The sequence below is a fragment of the Lepus europaeus genome, chromosome 17 (assembly GCF_033115175.1).
Source record: "Lepus europaeus isolate LE1 chromosome 17, mLepTim1.pri, whole genome shotgun sequence".
In the NCBI taxonomy this organism is placed as follows: domain Eukaryota; kingdom Metazoa; phylum Chordata; class Mammalia; order Lagomorpha; family Leporidae; genus Lepus; species Lepus europaeus.
The window spans coordinates 36,705,220-36,733,016 of NC_084843.1; the positions used below are offsets into that span (position 1 = coordinate 36,705,220).

General features: G+C 38.1%; 1 protein-coding gene across 7 annotated transcripts in view; it reads left to right on the forward strand.

Annotated features, from left to right (window-relative positions):
* CPEB3 (cytoplasmic polyadenylation element binding protein 3) overlaps window positions 1-27,797 on the forward strand; it is a 225,152-nt gene that overhangs the window by 88,541 nt on the left and 108,814 nt on the right. For 5 of the 7 annotated variants that reach the window (XM_062214070.1, XM_062214071.1, XM_062214069.1 and 2 more), the window contains 2 exons: window positions 5,772-5,931; window positions 18,119-18,175. In XM_062214070.1, the coding sequence (XP_062070054.1) occupies window positions 5,772-5,931; window positions 18,119-18,175 (217 nt within the window). The remainder of the gene's footprint in view (window positions 1-5,771; window positions 5,932-18,118; window positions 18,176-27,797) is intronic. The other 2 variants (XM_062214068.1, XM_062214072.1) reach the window with 2 other exon arrangements.

Sequence of the window (27,797 nt, forward strand, 5' to 3'; positions counted from 1 at the left end):
GCTCTCTGCTGTGGCCTAGGAGGGCAGTGGAGGATGGCCCAAGTACTTGGGTCTTGCACCCGCATGGGAGGCCAGGAAGAAGCACCTGGCTCCTGGCTTCGGATTAGTGCAGCACTGGCCATGGTGGCCATTTGAGGAGTGAACCAACGGAAGGAAGACCTTTGTCTCTGTGTCTCTCTCTCACTGTCTATAACTCTACCTGTCAAATAAATAAATAAGTAAAGAGAAATTACTCCATGTTGAGCTTTTGGATGTATATTACCTGTTTGGTTTTTACTCAGGGCTGGCAACTTCCCTAAATACTTGTGTTTCATTATTAGTGATGTCTTTCATGGAAACCAGGGACAGGTAACCATTATGCCAAAGTAAACAAAGCATGGAAGAGATGATGTTAAAAGGCCAAAACAGAAGTTTAGAGAAGATGTGATGTGATGGTAAAGAAATTTCAGAATGAACAATCATTTTATAGAATGTATCTGGGGATGATTATTTGCTTATTTTGATATAGTTAATATGCATGTACTTTGTAGGTAGGATATGTATATGGTTGGGAAAGTGAGCAAGAGCATGTGTATTATTAGGGGCCTATCTCAAAAGCACGGTTCTGATTAAAAGAGGCCAATTACAGAACAGTATGCACTATTTTACATTTAGGGAAAAATAACATAAGCCAGTGCGTATTTTTGGTGGGTACATATTAATAGTCATCCCCCTGAATTTGTTCCAGGACTCCCACCTCCCCAGAATACTAACATACAGGACACCAAAATCCACTGATACATAAGTCCTGTATATAAAATGGCATAGTATTTGCATATAACCTATTCAACCTGCCTGTATACTGAATTTTTAAAAACAAAGATTTTTGAAAGGTGGAGTTACTGAAAGAGGGAGAGATAGAGGTCTTCCATCTGCTCATTCAGTCCCCAAATGGCCTCAACAGCTGGGGCTGGAGCTGGCAGGAGCCAGGAGCTAGGAACTGGTTCGGAAGTAGAGCATTCTGATATGAGATACCAGTGTCACAAGTGGCAGACTAACCCACTGTGCTACAATACCACCCCCCAGGAATTCCTCCTCTGGTTTGGCTGTATTATCCTATGACTATATTTATCATTTCCTAGCCTTTTGAAGCATCTGTTCACTTTTTGATTTTTGGTTGTTTTCTTCCCATTCTTCCCAACCAAGCCCTCCTTGTTTAAGGAGCACACTGTAACTAATTAAAGTAGAAGCACTAGAACATTACTGGCAGGGACTTGAGAGTCAGAGATACATCCTGATTTCTGACCAGTTCTGTGACTTTGAGCAGCTGTGTAACATTTCTGAGCCCAAGTTTTCTTCCCCTCTCTGAAATGGAGATAATCCCTGCTCTGGAGGGTTGTGCTGAGGGTCGAGATCATGGCTGTAAATGAGCGCAGTGTGTAGCACATAGGTGGCATGGTTAATTTTAGTGTTTGATTCCAGAGCTACTTTTTTCCTCAGATGCTGTTGGCACTTGAAGCCTTCTACTTTGTATTTCCATGAGAAGAAAGTCTGGGTATGAGCCTGAGAGAGGAATGGATCCTGAATTCCTCTTCCAAGAAAAGGGCAGATAAATGGGGAAGGACTGATAGAGGCAGACTCAGAGCTGTGTTGTGGGGTTAGATCAACAGCTTTTTTAGGCTAACTAGTTGTTAGTTGAATGAGGATAATTGACCAAGGGCTGTGTGGTAGGGTGGGGTTAAAGAGACCTCTGTCAGGCTTATGGCAAGATTAGGTTAAAGAGATGTGTTTGTAATAAAGATTTAAGGTTGAGGGGCTGACGCTGTGGCATAGTGGGTAAAGCTGCCACCTGCAGTGCCAGCATCCCATATGGGTGCTGGTTTGAGTCTCGGCTGCTCCACTTCCAATCCAGCTCTCTGCTATGGCCTGGGAAAGCAGTAGAAGATGGCCCAAGCCCTTGGGCCCCTGCACCCACATGGGAGACCCAGAAGAAGCTCCTGGCTCTTGGCTTCAGATCAGTGCAGCTCTGACCATTGTGGTCATTTGGGGAGTGAACCAGCAAATGGAAGAAATCTCTCTCTCTCTCTCTCCCTCTGCCTCTCTGTAACTCTGCCTTTCAAATAAAATACACAAATCTAAAAAAAAAAAAAAAAGATTTAAGGTTGGATGGATTAGCAGGAAGTCAAGGAAGCACTACAGTGAGTGCTTTTAAAAGCGTGGTCTGGATTGGACTGGGTTTAAGCCCTGGCTCCATGCCTTACTGGTCCCATATCCTTGAAGCACTTACTTAATCTCTCTGAACCCAATTGCTTAATTTATAAAATGGGTATGAAAGTCACCTATTTCAGAGTTGCAAGGTTACATATGGCATGTTAGAACAGTACCAGTCACATATTTGATACTTGATAAATTTATTAATTTTAAGTCAGGCTGGAGGAAGAGAACAGGACTTAGGCAGTAAGGGTGTGTTGTTACTGTATACAACTGATGACATCTGTCATTTATTATCTTCAAAGAATCAATAATGGGATGCATTATTGTTTTTTTTTTTTTCAGATTTATTTATTTATTTATTTCAGAGGCATAGTTATGGAGAGAGGGAGAGACAAAGAGATCTTCTATCCCTGGTTCAATCCCCAGGGAGTGAACTGCAATAGCCAGAGCTAAGCCAATCCGAAGCCAGGAGCCAGGAGCTTCTTCTGGGTCTCCCATGCGGTTGCAGGGGCCCAATCACTTGATCCATCTTCTACTGCTTTCCCAGGCCATCAGCAGGGAGCTGGATCACAAGTGGAGCAGCCAGGACTCAAACAGATGCCCATATGAGCATTGCAGGCGGTATCTTAACCTGCTGTACCCAAGTGCCAGCCCCTGAAATCAAATTTTGATTTCAAAGAGCCGAGACATAAACTGGCACCTGTAAGCAATGCTGGCGTTGCAGGCAACAGCTCTGTTCACTATGCCACAATGCCAGCCCTGTCAAAGTTTGGTTTTTTTTTTTTTTTAATTAAACTTTTATTTAATGAATATAAATTTCCAAAGTATAGCTTATGGGTTACAATGGCTTCCCCCCTCCCATAACTTCCCTCCCGCCCTCAACCCTCCCCTTTCCCGCTCCCTTTCCCCTTCCATTCATGTAAAGATTCATTTTCAATTCTCTTTATATACAGAAGATCAGTTTAGTATATATTAGGTAAAGATTTCAACATTTTGCCCATATAGCAACATAAAGTGAAAAAACTACCATTGGATTACTAATTATAGCATTAAATAGCAATGTACAGCACATTAAGTTTGGGTTTTTAAGAACCACAGTACCAAATGCCTCTTTATACTGCAGTCAGACAGAAAACTGCAAAGCTGACGCTCTGCAAAGTGGCCAGGCTTATTTATTGCCTTCCTTGCCAATTTAACTCAACAGAATGAGGTGTAAAAACTTAAATAATCATCCAGCTTAGTAGTGCTCAGCCAATCATAAGAGTCGCTTTGGACATTTATTTTTTGAATTTTGTGTAGGTGGATTTGAGCTGGAGCCCATGGATGTTTGAACCAGTTCTACATGTGATTTTGACAGGTTTGAAAACCACTTAAATTTAGGCAGGTGAATTCCCCCCATCCAACACCCTCACCAATTTTTCTGACATTTGCTCATCTAATCTCCGATATATATTTGTGACAAGAACTTAGTACTATCTAGTCAGAAGGTTGTATAATTAGTAGTTAGGTAGATTACTGTACTTGTATAAGAGTTACCATTTACTACCACATACGGATTGGATCAACTCTTTAAACAGGTTCACTCTCCAAATGACACCAATTATTAAGCCTGGGCCAGGAGGAAGCCAGGAGCCGGGACCTTCTGGTTCTCGAACATGGGTGCAGGGGCCCAAGCACTTGGGCTATCTGCTACTACTTTCCCAGATGCATCAACAGGGAGCTGGATAGGAAGTGGAGCAGCTGGGACTTGAACTGGCACCCACATGGGATGCCACTGTTGCATCCTACCATGCCACAATGCTGTCCCCAAAATGGATTTTTATGCTTCTTGGGTATTGGCTTTGAAGTCTGATCTGGGTTTTAATATTCTCTGAACCTCATCTTCCTCATGTGTAAAATGGGTATGTTGTTAACAAACTTGAAAGATTATACCAAGGATTAAATGAAAAAAAAAAATTATGCTGGCTGGGAAGAGTCTTTTCTGACAGTTCTCTTACCTTGTCAGCCTGTTCTCAAACAGTCCCATGTCCACAGGGCTCAAGTTAGAAATGTGGATATGATGGAAGGCACCTAAATATTCATTCTGTGATTGTCAATGCCAGAAATAGGTTTTCATTTTGCCTCTTCATCAGCATGCTTTGTTACATCTGGCTTTTTATTTGGAACAAAGAATATGATACTTCTTATGGCAACAGATAAGCCTGCATTTCTGGAAATAAACCTTTACTTCTTAGGGAATTAGTTTCCACTGATACTGTAAACTCAAAGCAAAACAAATGATCGTAGGAATACTTTAAAGGTGAAAGAAAAGACCTTGGATTACATAGAGACCAAAATGGAGAACCAAAGAAAATATTCCATGTCTCTTCTTGTCGAAGGGTAGAGACATATAACTGAAGAATGTTGGCCTTAGGAGAGGGTAAATGACAAGGATGATAAACTGTTCAAAACCCAGACAATCATCTCTTATCACTGTCATTTGATTTGGTTTGGCTCTGGAAATGTATGCTTTTCTTAAACAAAGCAGATTGGATCTTTCTAAAGTATTATCTCAGGCTGTGATCTGCCCTTCTCTTTGAGCTGTGACTACAAAGGAAAGTTTGTAGGTGATGGTTTCCTGTGACTTAAATATGATGGAACAATGTTTTTTTTTTCTTTTTCTGTATGTAATTTGTATTAGCTATCTGTTTTTAAAGTGTTTTTGAATCTAACATGAAAACAGTACTTTGGGTTGAACTTTTCACGTGAGTGCTTTTCAAAAGGGAATTTTAACACTTTGGACATGTTTTTGCTTTTGAAAAGTGTATATTATATGTGGAACTTATTGGCCATAAATATTAAAGATATTCAATAAAATGACATTGAAATTTTGATTACTTCTTGATTTTTCAGGAAAGATATGTTGTTTGTAGACTATTGTTATTAATATCTTCTGGGGAGACAAAAAGTATTCCTTTGACAGTGAAGGCAAGGGTTGGATAGCAGACAGAGGGTTAAGCTGATGCACTTGACTCTTTTTTTTTTTTTGAAAAAAAAAATTATATATTTGAGAGGCAGTGAAACAGATGAGAGTGAGCTCCAATCTACTGGTTCACTTCCCAAATGCACTGGATGGCCAGGGCTAGGAGGGAACTGAGTCTAAGACTCCTACATGGATGACGGGAATCCAGTTACCTGAGCTATCACTTGTGCCTCCCAGGATCTGCATTAGCAAAAAGCTGGAGTCAGGAGCCAGAGGCGAGTATCAAACCCAGGCACACCAATATGGATGTGAGTGTCTTGACTGGCATCTTAATTGCTAGGCCAAATGCCTATACCCTGAGTCTTCATTTTGAATTTACCTTTTTAGTTCATTTGAGAGAAAGTCAGTGTGAAGTAGTGGGACATATACATTATAAAATATTACAGGGCAGAATGTGATTTCATTAATTAGAAAACATTTATTAGACTTAATGAAAAGAATGACTGTTAATAGAGCTATCTGTAGCATTCATTCATATCATCAGTCCACAAATGTTAAAATGTTAATTTTTTAAAGTAATTTTATGTATTATCTTATTCTGTGTTTTTACTTTTAGGACCGGAGTAGGCCCTATGACACTTTTAACTTGCACTCGTTGGAGAACTCCTTAATGGATATGATAAGGACTGATCATGAGCCTCTGAAAGGTAAACACTACCCTCCCAGTGGCCCACCAATGAGTTTCGCTGATATAATGTGGAGGAATCATTTTGCAGGTTAGGAATATTCATATGTCCATTCCTTGCTTGGTGTTTTAAGCAAAAATCAGCTTTTTAATAATTGTGATTTTTTTTTTTTTTGGTTTGTGTTTGTTTTTATTTTGCTTCTGTAAAGCATTGTGGAATGTTTTTTTATTTTATTTTATTTTATTTTTGACAGGCAGAGTTAGACAGTGAGAGAGGGAGAGACAGAAAGAGAGAAAGGTCTTCCTTCCGCTGGTTCACCCCTTAAATGGCCAGGAGCCAGGTGCTTCCTCCTGGTCTCCCATGTGGGTGCAGGGCCCAGGCACTTGGGCCATCCTCCACTGCCTTCCCGGGCCACAGCAGAGTGCTGGACTGGAAGAGGAGTAACCAGGACAGAATCTGGCTCCCCAACTGGAACTAGAATCCGGGGTACCAGCGCCGCAGGCGGAGGATTAGCCTAGTGAGCCGCGGCGCTGGCCCATGGAATGATTTTAAAGTTGATTTTTTTTAAACTTGTGTTTGGCTACCCGTAATCAAGATTGAGTTCTGGCAGAAGTGTGTGTTGGATGGCTGAGGTCAAGGTTATAGCATGAGACCAGAAGCCAAGTTTTGTAGGCTTTGTGTATTTGGAATCCTCAGCTCTACCTGAATAATTAATTAATGTCCAGATATACTGCAAAGAAGTATGAGATTTAGTAAACCACTCTCCAAAGACTACGGAAAACTTCATATAGAAGCCACTTTACTAAAATAGAATCACTTTTCTAGTACAGGAAGTATCACTATTATAAAGCAGGCAGTGACCCTTTGCTTCCTCTGAGGCTAAAATACAAGGAAAACATGTTAAACTATATAAATGTTTTAGTTTAAATAAAATAAGGCAGAAAATCCTAAGGTGGGCAATATTGGGGCTTCCTATGTTTAGAGCCCATGCAAATTCAGGATGGATATTGATGTTACATTCATAATTCCAGATCTTTTTTTTAGAACACTTTTTAATGACCATATGATATTTTAAAAACCTGTAATACAAATTACCTGTGGAAATATCCACTGTACTTGGGTTAGGGCCTAAATATCTGAACACTGTGAAGAATTAGCCACTGGGATGTCCATCTTGTATGGACCCAAGTGTCTTCCAGAGTTGTGAGGAACTTGATCCTTTCTGCTTCTCGCTGCGCCCTGACATAGTGTGGCGGATTCTGAACACCTGACACTTATTTTTCTGTAGCCACTCCAGAAATTCATTTTACCATTGTTTCACACTCATATGAGTTTTTCCTGCTTTTCTCAGTTTCCAGTGAAAAGTGACTAGTTAGTAAGATATGAAGACAATAAAAATATTTTGAGAAAAGCTGAATTTTAAAACTTTCAGAAGCAGGATAAAATATCTTATCCATTATTCATTGTTATATTTAGTCCCTGTTAACACATGTTTCTTCAGTGACAAGATTAGGTATATGGTAATTTAAAGCATATTTAATTTAAAAGTGAGAACGATATTTTTAAAAAAACAATATTGCACAGACTGTTTTGTGTTTTTTGTATCTTCTGAGACTATGTCTTCCTTCTCTGCCATCCATAGCTATAGACCTGTCCTATCTATTCTAAAATATTTAGCTACTTTTCTTTATATATACCCATTTTATCTTGGCCTATTCTTTTCTTTTTGAGATAAAAGATTGTCGAGAGATCCTAGATTATATTCTATACAGTACCTTTGCAGAATTTTGTGAATGTTGGTCGTGTTGAGAGTAGCATTAGCATAGTACAAGAAGTGTACCTTGCTACAGGATAATGTAAATACCTTATACCAGATATGATGACCTTTTTTTATTGCATATCCAACCACCTCTGCATAGATTTCTTTACTGTACTTGCAAATATGAGGCTCTCTATAAAAGCCTGCTGGCTTGTGCTTACATTACATCCTAATAAGTTGTCAGACACTTAATATGCAGCCTTGATATGGTTAAAAGTTTCCAGTTCATCATATCACTCATGTTGATTTCCTATGAATTGAATACTTCCTTGTGATCATAGACATCACTGTGTCATTGTTCTCTGTTTAGGGTGTTTGAATTTCCTTCTTTCCTTTTCTACTTGGGAGACTTTTAATTTGATTTATGGCACTGTGTGTCTGATGATTATTATGACATAATTATGATACTTGCATTTTATTTTTTATAAAGTTTTTTTTTTTATTCATTTGAAAGAGTTACAGAGAGAAAGAGGAAGAGAGAGAGAGAAAAAGAGAGAGATCTTTCATCTGCTAGTTCACTCCCCAATTGGCTGTAATGGCCAGGGCTGGACCAGGCCAAACCTTCTTTAAAGCTCCAAGCTCCAATGTCCTCATCATTAAAAGAAAAGACTTAATAGAATGAGTAAGAAGATTAAGTAAAAGCCCTGGCACTATAAAATGTTCAAATAATTTCTACTATTTTTTAAAGGATTTATTTATTTATTTTGAAGGGCAGAGTTACAGAGAGGCAGAGCAGAGGCGGGGGGGGGGGTGTCTTCCATCCTCTGGTTCACTCTGCAGATGGCCACAATGGCTGGAGCTGCGCCAATCAGAAGCAAGGAGCCAGGAGCTTCTTCTGGGTCTCCCACGTAGGTGCAGGAGCCCAAGGACCTGGGCCATCTTTTACTGCTTTCCCAGGCCATAGCTGATTGGAAGTGGAGCTGCCGGGTCTTGAACTGGTGCCCATATTGGATGCTGACACTATAGGCAGTGGCTTTACCCACCATGTCACAGCACCAGCCCCCTATTTTCTACTATTTTTAAAAAAAGATTTATTTATTAATTTGAAAGAGTTACACAGAGAGAGGAGAGGCAGAGAGAGAGAGGTATCTTCCATCCATTGATTCACTCCCCAAATGGCCACAATGGCCAGGGCTGAGCCAAGCTGAAGCCAGGAACCAGGAGCTTCATTCAGGTCTCCCATGTGGGTGCAGGAGCCCAAGCACTTGAGCCATATTCTGCTGCTTTTCCCAAGCCATTAGCAGGGAGCTAGATTAGAAATGGAGCAACCGGAATAAAAAAAGAAAAAAAAAATGAAAAAAGAAATGGAGCAGCCAGGACAAAAACTGGTGCTGAAATGGGATGCTGGCATCGCAGGTGGTGGATTTTCCCACTGTACCACAGTGCTGGCTTCTTTTTATCTTTTTGTGTTAGTCACGGTATGCCAGTTGCCTGGCTTCAGTAATACGGTAAATCTTCACATCCATACAATAGTGACTTCCTTCCAACAAGACTACAGCTAAATGTTAAAAGCTTTCTTATGCATGTTGTCAAAATTTTGTATTTTCCATAAATAAGTAGTGGTGGTTGAAGGATAAATGTTCTATCATTAAAAAAAAAATCACCTAAAGGAGCAGGTATTTTGTGCACCAATTAAGACACTGCTTGGCCCTGTGCATGCTGTATCGAAGTGCCTGGCTTTGAATCCTCTCTGCTTCTGATTCTAGCTTCCTTCTAATGTGTACCCTGGGAGGTAGCAGATGATGGCTCCAGTACTAGGGTTGCTGGCACCCATGTGGGAGACATGGACTGTGTACTGATCTCCTGTCTTTGGCCTGACCTGGCCTGGCTCTGGCTGTTGTGAATTTGAAGAGTAAACCACCAGATGGAAGATCTCTATCTTTCAGATAAAAATAAATAAACTGTTAAATAAATAAATAATTTAAAACCGCCTAAAGACAAAAGGAAAATAGTAACCTAAGTCATGCTGACTTTCCAAAATTGTCTACCTGAATAATATAAACTAAATATAACAAAATTAGGATATCATGTTAATGAGCACTGAAGAACTTCAAGATGTACTTAAAGTGAATATGATAAAAATATGTTCACAGTGATGTTTAATCTTATAGATGTACTCAGTAAGAAAATACCTTAATCTGTTGATTCAGAGGATGAAAAGGGATAATAGGAGAGATGATAGAATAGGAAGTTCAGGAAATGATGACACTTGAGTTTTCATCTAGCTTTAACAGGTTTTCAGTAATGTTTGCATTTGCAGTGTGTCCGTGTTGAAGATATTTGTGGGGAATTTTGAGATATATCCAACCTTCTCTCCTATGATAAAAATAATATGAGTACAGATAAGTCAAATAGAGCCTTTTTTTTTTTTTAATTTTTGACAGGCAGAGTGGACAGTGAGAGAGACAGAGAGAAAGGTCCTCCCCCTGCCGTTGGTTCATCCAATGGCGACCGTGGCCGGCGCTCTGCAGCCGGTGCACTGCGCTGACCTGAAGGCAGGAGCCAGGTGCTTCTCCTGGTCTCCTTTTTAAAAGATTTATTTTATTTTATTTATTTGGAAGACGTAATTACAGAGAGGAAGGGAGAGACATAGAGGTTTTCCATCCACTGGTTCACTCCCCCAATGGCTGCAATGGCTAAGGCTGGACCAGGCTGAAGCCAGGAGCCAGAAACTTCTTCCAGGTCTCCCATGTGGGTACCAGGGTGCAAGGACTTGGGCCATCTTCTGCTGCTTTCCCAGGCTCATTAGCAGGGAGGTGAATCAGAAGTGATGTAACCAGTACTCGTACTGGCACCCAGTGCTAGTGCTGCATACGGAGGTTTAACCTTCTGTGCCACACACTGGGCTTCAATTGATCTGCTTTCTTCAGAGCACACTGAAGAATATCTAAAGCAGCATGATCAGATCACAGAAGCTTATAAATTGAACTAATTTAGGGGGTGTTTTTTGCTTTGCTTTTTAAAATCTCAAACTACTGTTCTTTGCTGTTACACAGTCATTTTAAAATAATTTCCTGTTGTCTGTTATGATGTGTTTTTCTACTTATGTTTGAGAGAATGCCTCAAAGAGATGAGAAAATAGAGTTTTGAGGAGGAATGAAGTGATGAAAATTTTTTTTGTCTTACTTAAAATGAAAGTTCACCTGACTACTAGGGAACCCTGTGAAAGCCATAGTCATTAGATTTGATTAATTATGCTCTGCATACCCTAGAATAATAATTATGAAATACCAACTTTAGTACAGTGGGCAAAGTAGCTGACACTGGGAAGCAATATCATATCCTGTGGCTAAGGAAGCACAATTACAGCAGGCATCTTGGCCAAAAACAGAAGTCACTTCTTCATCTAATGCAGCCTCCCTCTCAACAACAGAAGGTAGGCGTGGCTGCCTATTTTGGGATAGTATCTGATGAAACATTTTTTATGTATTTGAATTTTCTCTTCCTTCCCTATTCATGGAACTGAGATTTGAAAAATGAAAAAAGCAGGTGTCATTTGAGAACTGATATTGAAGGGTTTGCTTTTCAAAGGTATACTGAAAAGGACTGGGAAAAAATAGCATATCTTCCAGTAATAGTGCTTTAAAACATTTAAATTGACAGAAACTTGGATAGGATAAATGCCAACCCTTTGGTGTTTTAGAGGCATTTTTCATTATTCATCACAATCTAAATTTAATGTTATACAGCCTTTCAGAAAATTGGCCTTCTTTTATGGAATGCTAAGGTCTCTTTATTTCAGAAAAATGTACTTTAATTACATTTTGTTTATTTATTTATTCTAGAAAAATATACTTTATTTGCTTCTATAGTTTGAAGTATTGCTCAGTTCTATTTTTTGTTACCTCCCTTCAGCCCACATCAGTTTGTTTTGTATAAAATTAGCATATTCCACAAATTGTTAGGGGATAAGTTCTGAGTCAGCAAGAAGTGTTTGTTCTTGTTTTATATAATCTTTGTGTTTGGGGATAGTAAATAGAAATTGAACAATGTTTATAAGTGCATCTCATTAATTTTCCTAGGATTGTGAGAGTACTTCAAAAGTTAATGGAAAATTGAATTAAAAGGTGTTTATTTTGGTTCACACATTTTTGGCATAGTTTTTCCATAATATGTGTTTTCTATGGATATTTTGAAGAACCTCTTATGCTTGAATTTCCATTTTTTTTGCACCAAAATTAACTTAGGTTTCAGGTCCATTTTTCCACAAACTTTCAAGCACCCTCATTTGTGTTGTAATCAACTGAAAGAAAAGATTATGCCTGGATAGCACTTTCAGAAATTCTAATTTAATTGTCCTGGGGTATAGCTTTAAATGAGGAAACAGAGGCACAAAGAATTTAATCATTTGCCAGAAATTATCCACTACTGGGATGTTAAACAACTAAGATTTGACATTAGGTCAAAAGATCACAATTTTTGCTTATTGGTTATTTGGAACATATTAAGAATATTCTAGTAACAAAATTTTATCATTTTTAAATGGGATTTTTAAAACCCATTTTATTTTTTTTAAAGAATTATTTATTTTACTTGAAAGTCAGAATTTCACAGAGAAGGAGAGGCAGAGAGAGAGAGTGGGAGGTCCTCCATCCACTGGTTCACTCCCCAGTTGGCCGCAATGGCCGGAGCTATGCCGATCCAAAGCCAGGAGCCAGGAGCTTCCTCTGGGTCTCCCACGCAGGTGTAGGGGCCCAAGGACTTGGGCCATCCTCCACTGCTTTCCCAGGCCATAGCAGAGAGCTGGATTGGAAGTGGAGCAGCCAGGATCCGAACCGGCACCCACATGGGATGCCTGCACTGTAAGTGGCAGCCTCACCCGCTATGCCACAGCATCGGCCCTAATATCTTTTTGCATATCATATTTTTACATCTTGTGGTTATTTTTTTCTAAAGGAAAGTATGAAAGCCCTTCAAGAAGTTCATGTAAAATGTATATTTTGAAAAAACTGTGCGTGCTTCTAATTTTTTGCACCAACATAGACTTATCTTTTAGTTCCATTTTCCACAAACCTTTTTAAGTACCCTTAAATCTCCATCTTTTTAGATAAAATTGATGGGAAGTAAAATCCAGTAGAATATTCATTTTACCCATCACCCTTTGTTGAACAAAATAGTAACCCTGTTACATGAAAACTCTCTAAAGTACTTAACATTCTGGAGCAAAGAGGATGAATAGAGGCCGATACAGTAGTTATCCTCCATCTTAAAAAATATTACCTAAGTGAAGGGATGACTTCCAGAAGTAAATGTGAATTAATAAAAGTTCCGATTTTTATTTTAGACACAAAAATATGGGTTTAGTTGGACTCTGAAACTTGGAACAGTAGAGAGTTTTTAATAACTGGCCTTTTGAATATGAGTGTGAATTAAATTTATGAAACTGTGATTTTTACATTCTGAACAACCATGTATAACCCTGTTCTCTAATCTCTCTCTGTCCCTCCCTACCCTTATTTATCAAGTCATGTGTAGTGGGGAAAGTGGGACAGTGTCTCAGATTTCCACAGCTTCATTTAACTCGGTAAAACCAAGTGTGCCTTCCAGTTTCTGAAACCTTATATTTTACACTATACTTAAAAGATAGCTAGCTGACAAGAACAATTTAAAAATAGCAGCTCATGGGCAGGTGACAAAATGTCCCACTAGCAGCACAAGACTATATTAACAAAAATCACCAGATGTCACATACTTGATTCTGTTTTCACAGCTGATTAAACAGCAGTATTTGATGGATAAAAGGAAGAAAAAATAGCCTTACCTGAATTTGGAATCAGCTTTTCATTTGCTATTATATATTTTTTCTCTCTTCCAGAATCACTTAGTAACTATAAAACTGAAGACACAATATCTTAAATATTCATTCCAGTTAGAGTATAGAAACCTTTACACATACATATTCCCTAAACTGAAAGACTAAATCAAAATGTTAACGCTGTTTATCTTTGGTGATCTTCTTTTCTTCATTTTCTTATACTGTTTAATTTTTCTCCAATGAAGATACATTGTATTTTATAATGTGTAAACATTCATCTTTGAAGAAGAAAAGAAATCAGCTTAAAGAAGCCATACATTATTTTACTTTTAAAAAATTGCATTTAGTTAAGGGTTAAATTAGATTATATTAAGACAGTTTGTCCTACAGGTCTGGTATTGACCTAGCATTTCTGTAAAATTTTGTGTTGATACCTTTCATTCTGAGATCCATTGATGTCAAAGTAGCAAACACAGAGAATACCAGGAAAAATGAAATTTTCTGCTTTTTTAGCAAATTGTGCTACCATTAGTTTGTAAAACACTGCCTAATGTTGTTTGCTACATTTTTTTAAAGTTTTATTTATTTATTTGAGAGGCAGAGTTAGAGAAGGAGAGACAGAGATCTTCCATCGACTGGTTTATTCTCCACATGGCTGCAACAACCGGGGCTTGGCCAGGCCGAATTCAGGAGTCAGGAACTTCCCCTGGGTCTTCCACATGGGTGCAAGGGCCCAAGGACTTCTGCCATCTTCGGCTGCTTTCCCAGGCATATTAGCAGAGAGCTGGATCAGAAGTGGAGCATCTGGGACTTGAACCGTCACGCATAGAGGATGCTGGCACTGCAGGCTACAACTTTTAACACGCTGAGCCACAGCGCTGGCCCCTTCCTGCATGTTAAGAAAGATTGTATTGAGGTTATCAGCATAGAATAGACAATAATAATTAGAAAAATGACCAAGCTTTCTTTCAGTTTTATCTTTCTAAGTGAGAAAGTTCTAACAGCTCATGAAAAGGGTCTACAAAGATCTGTGTATCTATGTTCAGCTTTTGGAGGATAGAAGTCACCCCTTAAGTTTGGGAAGATAAGTGGTTCCAAAACATACAAAGACTATTATTTGATGTGGTGGTTGTAAACCATATAATTCTTTACCATAAATGATAGACATAGGAAATTTAAAAAGTCAAATGAGGTTCAGCTAATTTTGGGCTGACCTGATTTTTTTGGTAACCCTTTATTACTCTAGAAATGCTTAGGGAACATTACCTGCTTATTAGGAACCACACCCTTCTCTGAGTATTCCTTGGTTTAAGATTTAATAGACTCTTTTTATGTGAATCTGAATTTTCCAGAATATGATGAAAGCTAATTTAGGGTAAATCACATACAGTTTTCATAGATGTTAGTATGTGGTGATAATGAATTCAAGTAAGATCTTGCTATCTGAAAACAATGAAACAGAGAACATTGATAAAGCTAATTGAAACCAAAATGAATGTACATCCTCCATACTGAGTCAAAGCCTTGTTCTGGTAACAAATGTTCCTAAAATAGATTCTGATCAAGGTGGTGCTAGGAGTTAGCAGCCAGTGCATATGTGGTGTAGATTGTAGTTTCCAGGGGACTCTTAAATGACTTAGAAACTAGAAAAACTTAAGGCACATAGAACAGCTACTTATGAAGATCAATTAAATTTGTCTTTTAACAAGGTAGTTTTTGACACTCAACAGTTATTAGCTTCCAGTTGACATGAAAAAATATTTGAAATCTACAAAAAATAAAATAGGCAATTCTAGTATTCAGATGATGATTCTCTAACAATATGATGGTTTTTCTACAGAAAGCATTATAATATATTCTGTAAAAGAATTACTGTGGCGAACAGCATTGTGGCATAGATGGTAAACCCATTGCCTGGGATGCCAGCATCCCAGGTGAGTGCAAGTTCAAGTCCTGGTTGCTCTACTTCCGGTCCAGCTGCCTGCTGTTGTGCCTGGGATAGCAGTAGAAGATGCCCAAAATGCTTGTCCCTTCTACCCACATGGGAGACCTGGAAGAGACTAGAGAAATGCAGTATCTTTCTCCTAAAAAAATTAATAAAAACAAGGGGCTAGTGCTGTGGCATGTAGAAGGTTAAGCCTCTTCCTGAAGCACTAACATCCTGTATGGGTGTCAGTTTGAATCTCGGCTGCTCTACTTCTGATCCAGCTTCCTGCTAATGTGGCTGGGAAAGCAGTGAAATATGGTCCAGGTGCTTGGGCCCTTGCACTCACATGGGAGACCTGGAGGTCTCTTCCCTCCCCCTCCCCCCCCCCCTCCCCCTCTCTCTCCTTCCTTCCCCTCCTCCTCCCCCTCCCCCTCTCCCACTAACCTTCTCTCTGTGTATCTCTGCTTTTCAAATAAATAAATACATATTTAAATAATTAAACCCAACATAAATTTTTTGAAAATCCTATAGTGCATCATGGTAAAATTAGAAGTTTCTTTAGAATCCATCAGTTGCTGATGATTTTCCAATTTTTAAATACACAATACACACACCAACGTGTACACACACATCAATACAAGTGACATTAAACTTTTGAGGGTTTTGGGTTTTTTCCCTGCCTGTTGATATAAAATGATCTTTCACAAATTATCATGACCTGTAGCTAGATAGGATGGCCTTATCTAGGTAAAAATTGGATTTATCTAGGAATTCATGATTCCCCATTTTAATTTGAGGCAAATGCTGTTTTGTGCACTGTGATGCTCTCCTTTTGTACCAGAAGAGCTCGATGATGTTGTTTGCCTCCAGTCTCCCATACCAGAGTTTAATACCATGTTTGACCCTTTTGCAATGTAAAATAGTGTTTGTCATAAAAGTCAATCACTTTTACCTTATCTCCAGTTTTCTCTGTACCACTCTTCTCCAAAATAGTGTTGACTTTTATTTAAACAATGACAGTAAAATAAAATAAACATTTTCAGATCTTGCAGAGTCGAGTTTATAAAAACTAATTTTACACAAAATCATTCTTTCAATAACTATTTTGTTAAAGGAATTCATCAGATGTATACTAAGTACATTTTTTTCTCATAAAAGACTCTCTGTGTTTAATTTTTCTGCTGATAGAGGCACCTCTTATCCCAAATAAGTAATGCATGAAAAGATCTTACCAAACATTTTCATCTTCTACTTTTACTCCTGGGAGCCATCAAAGATCTGATTCTTATATGTCATCTTATAAACTAGGGGTTGGCAAACTTTGTGAAGGGTTGAAAAATAAATATTTTAAGGGTGGGTATTTGTGCAGCATTTAACTTATTGCTTGGGATGCCTGCATCCCATAATAGAGTGTCTAGTTTGAATTCCAGCTACTGTGCTTCTTATACAGTTTCCTGCTGGTGTGCACTGTTGGAAGCAGCAGATGATGATCAAGTACTTGGATTCCTGCCAGCTGAGTGGGAGATCCGGATTGAGTTCCAGGCTCCTGACTTTGTCCTAGCCCAGCTTCAGCTGTTGGAGGCTTTTAAGGAGTGGATCAGCAGATGGGAGATCTCACTCCATCTGTCTCTCCCTCTCTGTCTTTCAAATGAAATTTTAAAAGTAAATAAATAAATAAACATTTTAAAATAGTATAGGGAAATTTGAAGACCATTTTTTTTTTCTTAAAAGATTTTATTTATTTATTCGAAAGTCAGTTACACAGAGAGAAGAGAGGCAGAGAGAGAGAGAGAGGTCTTCCATTCCAGTTGGCTGCAATGGCAGGAGCTGTGCCAATCTGAAGCCAGGAGCTTCTTCCGGGTCTCCCACGTGGGTGCGGGGGCCCAAGAACTTGGACCATCTTCTACTGCTTTCCCAGGCCATAGCAGAGAGCTGGATCGTAAGAGGAGCAGCCAGGACTAGAACCGGTGCCCATATGGGATGCTGGTGCTTCAGGCCAGGGTGTTAATTCACTGCCACAACACCGGCCCTTTTTTTTTTTTTTTTTAAGGAAACATGTAAGGATTTATGGGCCACATGGCCTGTGTTGCATATTAGTTTTCGTTTTGTATTGTTTTACAGCCTTTTAAACATGCAAAAGTGATTCTTAGCTCAGAGATCTATAAAAACAAGAGCTGGCTTGGATAGGCTGAGGTTTGCAACTCTTAATTATAGATGTAAGGATGAAGGTCTGGAGAATATCATTATGCCCAATGTCATATAACTAGTTAATGGTAGGGATGGCATGAGAACCCTAGATTTTTAAGCCAGTCATTTTCCCCCAACTGTAGATGTTATATAAATTTTACCATCTTCTAGTTGCTACTTATAATTATGTTACATTTTTGAAGTTCCGTGAAACCTGTTTTTTTATTCTCTCATTTAAGTTTATATACTACTTCGATTTTTTTTTTTTTTTGGCTGCTTAATGCAGAGTTGGCATGTTTAAATCAGAATATGGAAGATGTATTAAACTTTAGAATATTGTAATAGAAGCTTCTTTTTTTTTGTTTTGTTATATTTTATTTGTTGTTGAGACTTTGGCTTTGTTTTAAGACTTTTCATGTGTCTGTTTTATGACTTGATTTAAGAATTGTTGTAACTGCTTTGGCCTTTGATAGCATTGTTATAGATTAATTTGTTTTAGCTTTTTGTAATGTTCTTATTTTTCAGTGTTTTTGAAATGATTACTGAAGTTTTTTCTTTGTGCTTAAAATAAAATAATTTTATTTTTTAGGACGTATGGGAATAAATTTCCATCATCCAGGAACAGATAATATTATGGCACTTAACAGTAAGTCTTCATGTGACATAGTCTATAAATTTAACAATCAAGTTTGCAGTATGTAGTTTCTACTTTCTTCATTGTTCATTACATTTCAGCCTTCCATAAACTCAGTATAGACCATTATTCTATACCTGTGGTTCTCAAAATGTTGTCCCTGGACGAGCAGCATCCATATCACTTGAGAACTTAATAAAAATGTAAACTCTCAGGCCCTACTGCAGACCTACTGAATCAGAAACTTTAAGGATGAGGTCCAGAGATCTATTAATAAACCTTATAGGTGATTCTATTGTAAGCCAAAGTTTGATAATTTCTGTTCTATATCAGAAATCTGGCCACTGCCTGTTTTTGTAAATAAAGTTTTATTGGAACATAGTCATAGACATTCTTTTATGAGTTGCCTATGGCTCTTTTTGAGTCATAAAAGCGGAGCCTGCCAAAGGTAATTTCTTGATTGTTTGGCCTGTTGTAGAAAGTGTTTGCCAGTCCTTGCTGTGTACCACTGGGGAGGGGAGATGAAGAAATGAGGCAAAGTGAGAGAGGGAATGAGGTAGAGAATGTGAATGAATAAATGAATCTATTTTGCACATAACTTAGAATTTTCTCATTTTGGTTAATAGCTGACAAATGTTTCAAGCTGGACATTCTGGGATCTCCCATTTTGCATGGTAGTAGGTGTCAAGAGCTTTGCAGATTAGAAATAGTTTTGTTAGAATATTGTTGAATCAAGTTCTGGATCGTCAAAAAGTTACTAACCATAAGTCATTGTATTAATTAACACTGGAAAAAATATTTGACTTGTATCAGCCCTACTTTCTAGTATACAGTGACCCAATAGCTTTGCAGAGCAGTCTCTAAATCGAAATTGTCTGTTGTCAGACTGACCTATAAAAGTCATCGAATCACACGGGATTGAAAATTTTTTCTTTATCGAATGAGATATTAGTAATCTCATGCTCCTAGATATACAAGCTGACTCTGGATTACACATGGAGATATACAGTGTGGGTCTAGATTTATGTATGATACTATCCGTTTCCCTCTTGCTTAAGTAAGAGTGTTGAAATACCATTGGAAATCCTCAGGACAGTTATTGGATTGTGTCTAAAATATTTATTCCAAATTTTCTTGGTTCTGAAATGTAGCCTATTGTGCATTTTTTTTTTTCTGGAGAGCTAGTATTCCCTTTTTTTGAGGGTCTTGGAGGGAAAATTCCAAAGTATCTACCTCTCATTTTCTTATTTCTAAAAGAAAGATCACTTTACATTTATATTATGCTACTTGCTGTTTTTTTCTGTAAAGTGAGAATTAATAAACATGCTTAACTTGCTGGGCTTCAGCATTGATTCATTATGAAAAGACTCCAATTAGATGATGGGGTTTAGAATTGAAAGTAAAAGAATAGAACAGTAAAGTAGTATGTTTGAAAGAATGAGTGTGTATCTGAGAAAATACCTAATTTGACATGATGAGAGCTCTGTTCTGTAAGAGGGAGAGGATATAATTTATGGATTTTTGTGTAAAAAATGAAGCAAAAGAGTATCTCTGTTTAAAAGGTGTTGATTCTTTGATTTGATTTTGTTTAATTCTCTGCTTCTGAAGAAGAGATTTCATTCATGTTCTTTCCACTTAGTGCATACTGCTTAATTTCTCCTTTTTAAAGTCTCAATTCCTTCATCTGTGAGAAGAGGACTGATTAGGTCATCTAAGTGATTGTGCACAGCAAGGTTCTGTGAATCTGCAGTTTCTTTAAAAGTACCAAAATAATCATTTCGCTGATATCTGTTATCAAATATTGACAAGTTACACATGGCTGCTACATGGTGACAGACATCCAAGTGCATCCAAAAGGCTCTGAGGGTGCTGCCCAGATTCAAAGAAATCTGTTGGCTCCTCACAATAAACCACAAAAACAACTAGAATTTGGCATTTGCATTACTTATCATCAGATCTCTTTCAAAGTTGACTTCAACTTGAGATAACCAGAATAAAATTATCCTTCTTAGTAGGTATTGTGGAGGCTGGCGCCGTGGCTCAACAGGCTAATCCTCCGCCTAGCGGCGCTGGCACACCCGGTTGTAGTCCCTGTCGGGGCACCGGATTCTGTCCCGGTTGCCCCTCTTCCAGGCCAGCTCTCTGCTGTGGCCCGGGAAGGCAGTGGAGGATGGCCCAAGTCCTTGGGCCCTGCACCCCATGGGAGACCAGGAGAAGCACCTGGCTCCTGGCTTCGGATCAGCGCGGTGCGCCAGCCACAGCGTGCCAGCCCCAGCAGCCATTGGAGGGTGAACCAAGGGCAAAGGAAGACCTTTCTCTCTGTCTCTCTCTCTCTCACTGTCCACTCTGCCTGTCAAAAAAAAAAAAAAAAAAAAAGTAGGTATTGTGGGACCTGCAGGCTTGGACACATTGGCTGTGATAAAGCTTTGTTCCCTTTCGTGTCGTTGAGCCCCTTCATCTGGTGATTTACGTATGTAGCACATGTACAAACACTCCTGTGTGTTTTTTGTCTTGCTTTTTATGCCTGCCATTTGCTGGCCCAACAGCTGTTGTCCTGTGACTTTGTTCTTCAGTCCATCAACCTTCATATAGGAATAATTAAGATGAAATCACAAATTGCTGAAATTTTGTTAATTCAGAATTCAAAATTATTGGAAAGCAGTATGTTGAAGTTGAACTATATTTTCAGGAAAGAATGGCTGGCTAAGAAAGCTAAAGTAAACTAAGGTAACGGTTAAATTTTTGTAAAAAGAAAATATGAATCAATTATTCCCCTTCTTAGCTATTTTTTTGCTTTGCCATAATCTTCCTAACTTTTTCTACATAAAGCTGCTATTCACTTAAAAAACAAACAACAACAAAAAACCCTTTCATCCTTTTTTTACTTCCTTGATCTCACCAAAACCTTAATTCTTTTGAAGAAAGTGTGTGTTCAGCTGGCCTGACTGGGTAGGAAGGATAGAAATATCATGGTGAGCGATCACACCTCTCAGGGTTACGTCACACCTTTGAATGGACCAGTTTATCAATTTGTCTTTTTTTTTTTTTAATGTTCTGGCGCATGCTTTCCAGTTACACTTTCTCTGAGATGCACCATTGCTGATGTCATCTAGGTGACATGGGTGAGGAGGACAGTATACCAGCTATGGAAAACAGATGGAGTTGCTAGTAAACCTGATAGGTTTAGGGTGCTGGAAAAACTGGCCAGGTTTATGTAAAGCCAAGGAGTCTGTTGATTTTTCCTGTGTGAGGCCATGAATCTAATAAAAATCAGCTGACTTTTGGGGCTAGTCTAAAGGTCTCAATTTTAGCCTTTTCCCAAAATATGAGGCCCGTTAAGTGTTATAGAATATAGAAGGGGAGAAGTAGGGAACAAACTGTAATCCATCCATGAAACCTACTGCTTGCCTAGTATTTCCAGAATAAAGTTATTTCACATAAACAAATAACATTTTCCCTTAGTTTTTAGTAATTCTACTCATTATCATTTCATCTTTTTTACCCTGACCCCAAAAACACTTGACTTTTGCGTAATATAGTTTTATTTTTCTTGCTGGAGAAGGAAGGAGGTTGCTGACAGTGCTTCTAGCTACATATATGGTAACATCAACCAGATTTTTCAGACATGAGCTTGGGTTTTTGTTTTGTTTCTCATACTTTGGTATAGAGTTGGGTTAGCAGTCATGGGTAGGTGTAGGACTGATGACTGACTTGGTGATTATTTTTTCCCCTTTCATGTTTGTCATTGGGAAACAATATTGGTGCCTCCATGATTACTCAAGTGAACCTAATTCTGATCAAATTAATGTTCAAAACCATAATGCCTAGCTTCAGTTTACTCTAAAAGATAGCTACCTAGTGTATCCACTTTATTCCTTTTTATTGATCAGCTCCTCTTTTTCCAAGTAGAAAATGAGCTTGGGAAAACAGATAAGTAATAAAAAATCCTTTGCTAAAAATTAGAAACAGAGGAAGTAGTGTGTCTGAAGAGATAGGAGTTTTCAGCTCCAGCAAGGTATCTTCCAAGTAGGCTTTAAGGCCTGTGAAACCTGCAGGTGCAGCATTGCATAGCCACAAAAAGCATTGTCTGGAGTCAAGGATTTCTGAATTAAGACCTCTTACAAGCTCTATGACTGTAGGGCCACATTCTTGACTTCTTTTTGTCCTTGTAGAATGGAGATGGTGATCACTAAAGTGGCTCCATATAAATCTTACAGATCTTAGATAGCATAGTGCCGGACTTGTATATCGTGCTCATGTGAGCTGCTGTAGTGATTATTTACATCAATTTTATTGCTGCCTTTTCAAGAACCTCCTTTCTTTGCCTGTGAAAGTTCCCAAATATGAGTTTACCTTATATTGATTATATTTAAATAAATGTCTTCGTGATGGAGTTTGGGCAACATAACTATAAGTCATTTTGTAGGATGGAGTATCTGTACTGTTCCCCATTTACATCTGGTTTTGTGTGAATCATTTTCTGTGGATGAGATACTTTTGAGTACATCTGACTTTGGAACATGCCTCTTCTTTGGGGCCTATAGCTCCTTCCAAGTTGTTATATCTCTTGTGATGTCACCTTAAAAAAAAAATACCACACTCCTATTTGTAATGTAAAATGGTACAGCCACTTTGGAAAACAATTGGTAAATGCTTTAAAGGTTAGATATATACCTACTATATGATGCAAGCATTCTCCTAGGAATCTACTCAAGAGAAAAAATAAAAACATATGTCCACTCAAAGACATTTATGTGAATGTTCAAAGAAACATGATTCATGATAACCAAAGCTGTAAGTAATACAAATGTCCCTCAACTGAATAATGAATAAACAAATTGTAGTTCATCCATGCAATGAAATACTACTAAGCATGAGTAGAAATGAACTACTGGTACAAGTAACAACATGAATGACTCAAAATAATTATTTATTATGCTGAGTTGAAAAGGTGGACAAAATAGCAGGTGTTTGGCGCAGCAGTTCAGTATCCATTTTGGGACATCCACATCCCATATCAGAGCATTTGAGTTTGAGTGCCAGCTCTGCTTCTGATTCCAGCTTCCTGTTAATGTGAACACTGGTAGGTGCATGTGAAGGCTTGAGTTCTTGGGTTCCTGCCACCACCTGGAAAAGCCAGATTGAGTCCCAGCCTCTTGGCTTTGTCCTGGCCCAGCCACAGCTGTTGTAGGCATTTGGGGAGTGATACAGCAGGTAAAAGATCTCACTCTGTCTATCTGCCTTTCAAATTAAAAAAAAAAAAATTCTAAACACAAAACGCATAATAGATTCTTCCATTAATATAAGATTCTAGAAAACATAAATTAATCTATAGTGACGGAAAGCACAACTATTTTAAGAAGGGAATTTTAGAGTAATGTTGTCCCATGTGTTCGGAGGACAGAAGTAAGAACATAGATTTTGGAGGAGTCATGTGATAAGAATAACATTTTACTGAACAAATCTCTCAATCTCCTGAAACCTTAGTTTATTTTTTTAAGGATTTATTTATTTATTTATTTTTATTTACTTAAAAGAGTTACACAGAGAGAGAAGGAAAGGCAGAGATAGAGGTCTTCCACCTACTGGCTCACTCCCTAATTGGCCGCAATGGCCGGAGCTGCATCGATCCGAAGCCAGGAGCCAGGAGCTTCCTCCAGGTCTTCCCTCATGGGTGCAGGGGCCTAAGGACTTGGGCCATCTTGTATTGCTTTCCAAGACCATAGCAGAGAGCTGGACCGGAAGTGGAGTAGCTGGGACTCAAACCACTGCCCAAATGGGCTGCCAGCGGTGTAGGTGGTGACTTTACTCACTGTGCCACGGCACTAGCCCCAAACCTTAGTTTGAAAGCCTACAAATGGCAGTTATAGTCACTCTAACCAGCACCTCATTGTTTTTGTGAGATTAAGATGAGGTAAAGCATAAGTACAAATACAATATTATTACAGTTAAATTTGGGAAGTAGGAGGGCATATTCTTAACTTGAGAAGATACTGCTAGAGAGTGACTTTATAGATGGCAGCTTTGCACTGTATTTTTTAAATTAAAAATTTGCACGCTGTTCATTTTCCGTGATCTTCAGACTGTAACCAGAGTCTATTCCAAGTTTTAGGAGATAAATAAGAAATCCAAGGTGCCACTTAACCTCAGACAGGGAGAGATGATTATCTACCCTCATTCTTCCCAGAGCATTGATAAATTAAAAAGTCTAGACAGTTTGAAAACTTAAAATTTTAATGTCTTAAGAAAGCAAAAAGACATTCACTTGATTGAGAAACTTTGAGGTCACTGATTGTTAAATGGCCTATACTTGGCTGATATTCCAAGAACTTGGAATTTTAGATTCAGCCATCTTTCACATTTTTCCTCTTATTAATGCCTTGAAAATATTTTAGAAAGTTTTGTGTATATCTGTTTGAACTGAAAACTTCTGGTGCACTTGTTCAATCCAAAGAAGAAATGTGAAAGGGTATTGTTGTGCATGTTTATGCTGGGCAGGAATTCCTGTGTGGCTGCAGAGCGGCCTCTTCCCTCCCTTTCATGCTCTGCTGGGCGTGAACTCTGTGGGGAGAGGCTCAGCTGAGAGGAAGTGGCAGAAAGGGAGCTGAGCACATGATCTGTTTGTGCCAGAATGGGAATACAGCCAGGCTTGCTAGAATTCCAAATGGAATTTTCCAAAATTTGAAGAGCATGTTGTTGATTGCATGCCAAGAGAATGTAAGTAAATAATTTCTTAGCAATGAAATAAGATAGTGAAGGAAGTATTTAGATTCTCAGAATGAAGACTTTTTTTGGATAATTTTGAACTTTTAAAGAGACGATCTAGTGCTACTATTTCTATCTGGGCAGATATAGAAGTAGAATTAGTATTCAGTTGAGATATAAATGATGGCTAACTTTAAAATGAAAAATAGTAATTAGAGTGATATGTGATGTTCTAGGAACTTGAAGTTCTCAGGTTTCAAACTATTGTTGATGGATGCCCTACATGAACATGATGAGGGACCTTAGAGTTTGTTTTTTGGGTGGGATTTGACCTTAGTGAGTAGATGGGAAAGTTGAGGTTTAGGAGACTATGTAAATTGACCAGGGTGATGTCCTGAAGCCAGCAGCAGAATCTCCTGCCTCCAAGTTGAGGATGGTAATTTTTAGTTTAAATACCTAATTGTTAAGAGTAATTATATTATTATTATTATTATTTAAAGATTTATTTATTTACTTAAAGTCAGAGTTACACAGAGGGAGAAGGTGAGGCAGAAAGAGAGGGAGATCCTCCATCTGATGGTTCACTCCCTAGATGGCCACAATGGCCAGAGCTGCGCTGATCCGAAGCCAGGAACTTCTTCCGGGTTTCCCATGTGGTGCAGGGTCCCAAAGACTTGGGCCATCTTCTGCCTTCCCAGGCCATAGCAGAGAGCTGGATCAGAAGTGGAGCAACTGGGACTAGAACTGGCGCCCATATGGGATGCCAGCACTGCAGGCAGCGGCTTTACTTGCTACACCACAGTGTCAGCCCCATGTTATTATTTTTTACAATGTAACACAAAACACAAATTCAATATATTTGGGAAAATAATTTTTCTATTATTACTCATCAACCTTATTTATCCTCTGAATGCTCAGTAAATCTTTTCCTGAAAAATAAAATGGTCTACATGGCTTGATATTGAACACTGTAAATAAGTGTTCTGAAGTATTCTTGAAAAGAAATTCTTAGTGTATGTGAATATGTCTAAAGTGACTGCAGTTAGGGTGGTTCCAATCCAATAATAAAGGTGCCAGATACTGAAAAATTATTTACTTTTCCTTGTGGGCTTTCTTGTTTGTTTTCTCCACTTGTGTTGCCAGTAGAACCTGGACTTTCATTTACAGCATTTGCATATTTGTGATAATTTTGTTTAATTTCTGAGCTTAATGTTGATGATAGATATCAAAATATCTCATGTAATGCCAAATATAATTCAGTGAAGATCAGCCTAAAATATTTTGGCAAACTCATTCTTTTCTGTGATACTTATGATTGGGAAGGACAAAATATTTAATTTTTCAAAAAATCAACACATAATTGTATGTGTTTATGGTTACAGAGTGTCCTGTAATGTTTCAATAGGTATATTGTATAATGAGCGAATCAGAGTAATTAACATGTCCACCATGTCAAACATTTATCATTTCTTTTTGATAAGGACATTCAAAATCCTCTTTTCTACTATTTTGAAATATATTATACATTATTTTTAGCTATAGTTACCCTACTGTGTAATAGAACATCTGCATAGCAAAGGAAACCATCAACAGAAAGAAGAGACAACCTGTAGGATGTGGGGAAATATTTGTAAACTATACATCTGATGGGGTTAATATCCAGAACATATAAGAAACTCAGCAGAAAAACAATCATGATTAAAAATGGACAAAAGACTTCAACAGACAATTCTTGAAAATGCACATTTAAATGGCCAACAGTTGTATGAAATGGAACTTACCATGCAAATCTAAACCACAATGAGATAATCACCTCACTTCAGTTAGAATGGGTATCATCAAAAAATTTAAAAAAAATAACAAGTGTTGGGGAAGATGTCTGTGAAGAAAAATTGACTCTTCCACACTGTTGTAGATACATAAATTAGTATAGCCATTATGGAAAACAGTATAGAAATTCGTTAAAAAAGTTAAAAACACAGCTAAACAGATGATTTGGCAATGCCTCTACTGAGTATATATCCAAAGGAAATGAAATCAGTATATCAAAGAGATATCTGTATTTCCATGTTTATTGCCACATTATTCATGATAGCCAAGATAAGGGAATCAACGTAAGTGTTCATCAAAGAATGAATGAATGGATAAAGTAAATGTGTTATATATACACAATGGAATACTATTCAGCTTTAAAAAAGCATGATATTCTGTCATTTGGAACATTTTGTTAAGTGAAATAAGCCAGTCCTAGACACATACCACATGATCTCACTCATGTGGAATGTAATTAACTATTTAATGGTAGTGGGTTCTTTTTTCTTTAATTTGTATACTTTGAGAAGGCAGACTAGCTTTTGTTCATTGCTGGTTGCTGGTTTCAAGTGAAGTACTTGGCTTAGTGAGCATTCACTCAGTATGGGAGATTGGAAGGGAGGGGAGATATTTCACTAAGACTGAAAAGCTCAGTGTAATAGGCTTAGAGAGTATCTAACCTACCATGTCTGTTAACTCTTACTTTTGAAAGATGTAATAATGTATAAAGCTCTAGCGGTTACCAGTTTATGAAGTGTTTTCACAGACCTTTGTACTTTGTAATGTTTACTATGGTTAAACAGGACATGGCCATAACCTACTTTTTTTGAGTACTAATTTAACTCCAGGATTATTCTCTTATTCAGCTAAAAAAATAGCTATGTGTTAGTGTGTGGAAACAGAAATGCAGTATTTAAGATGAAGCTGGAGACATCACAGGGCTTTCTACATTTCTACAAATGTTAATAAAAAGATTTTCCTCTGCTATCGTGACACTTTGATAGTAATTTTGAGAATGATGTTCATCTTTATTGCAATCCTGTTTAAAACGTGACAGTATTTTCACTTCCCCAAAAGCTAAAGCAGCATGCTGATGTCAGCAGATAGCCATCTAAGG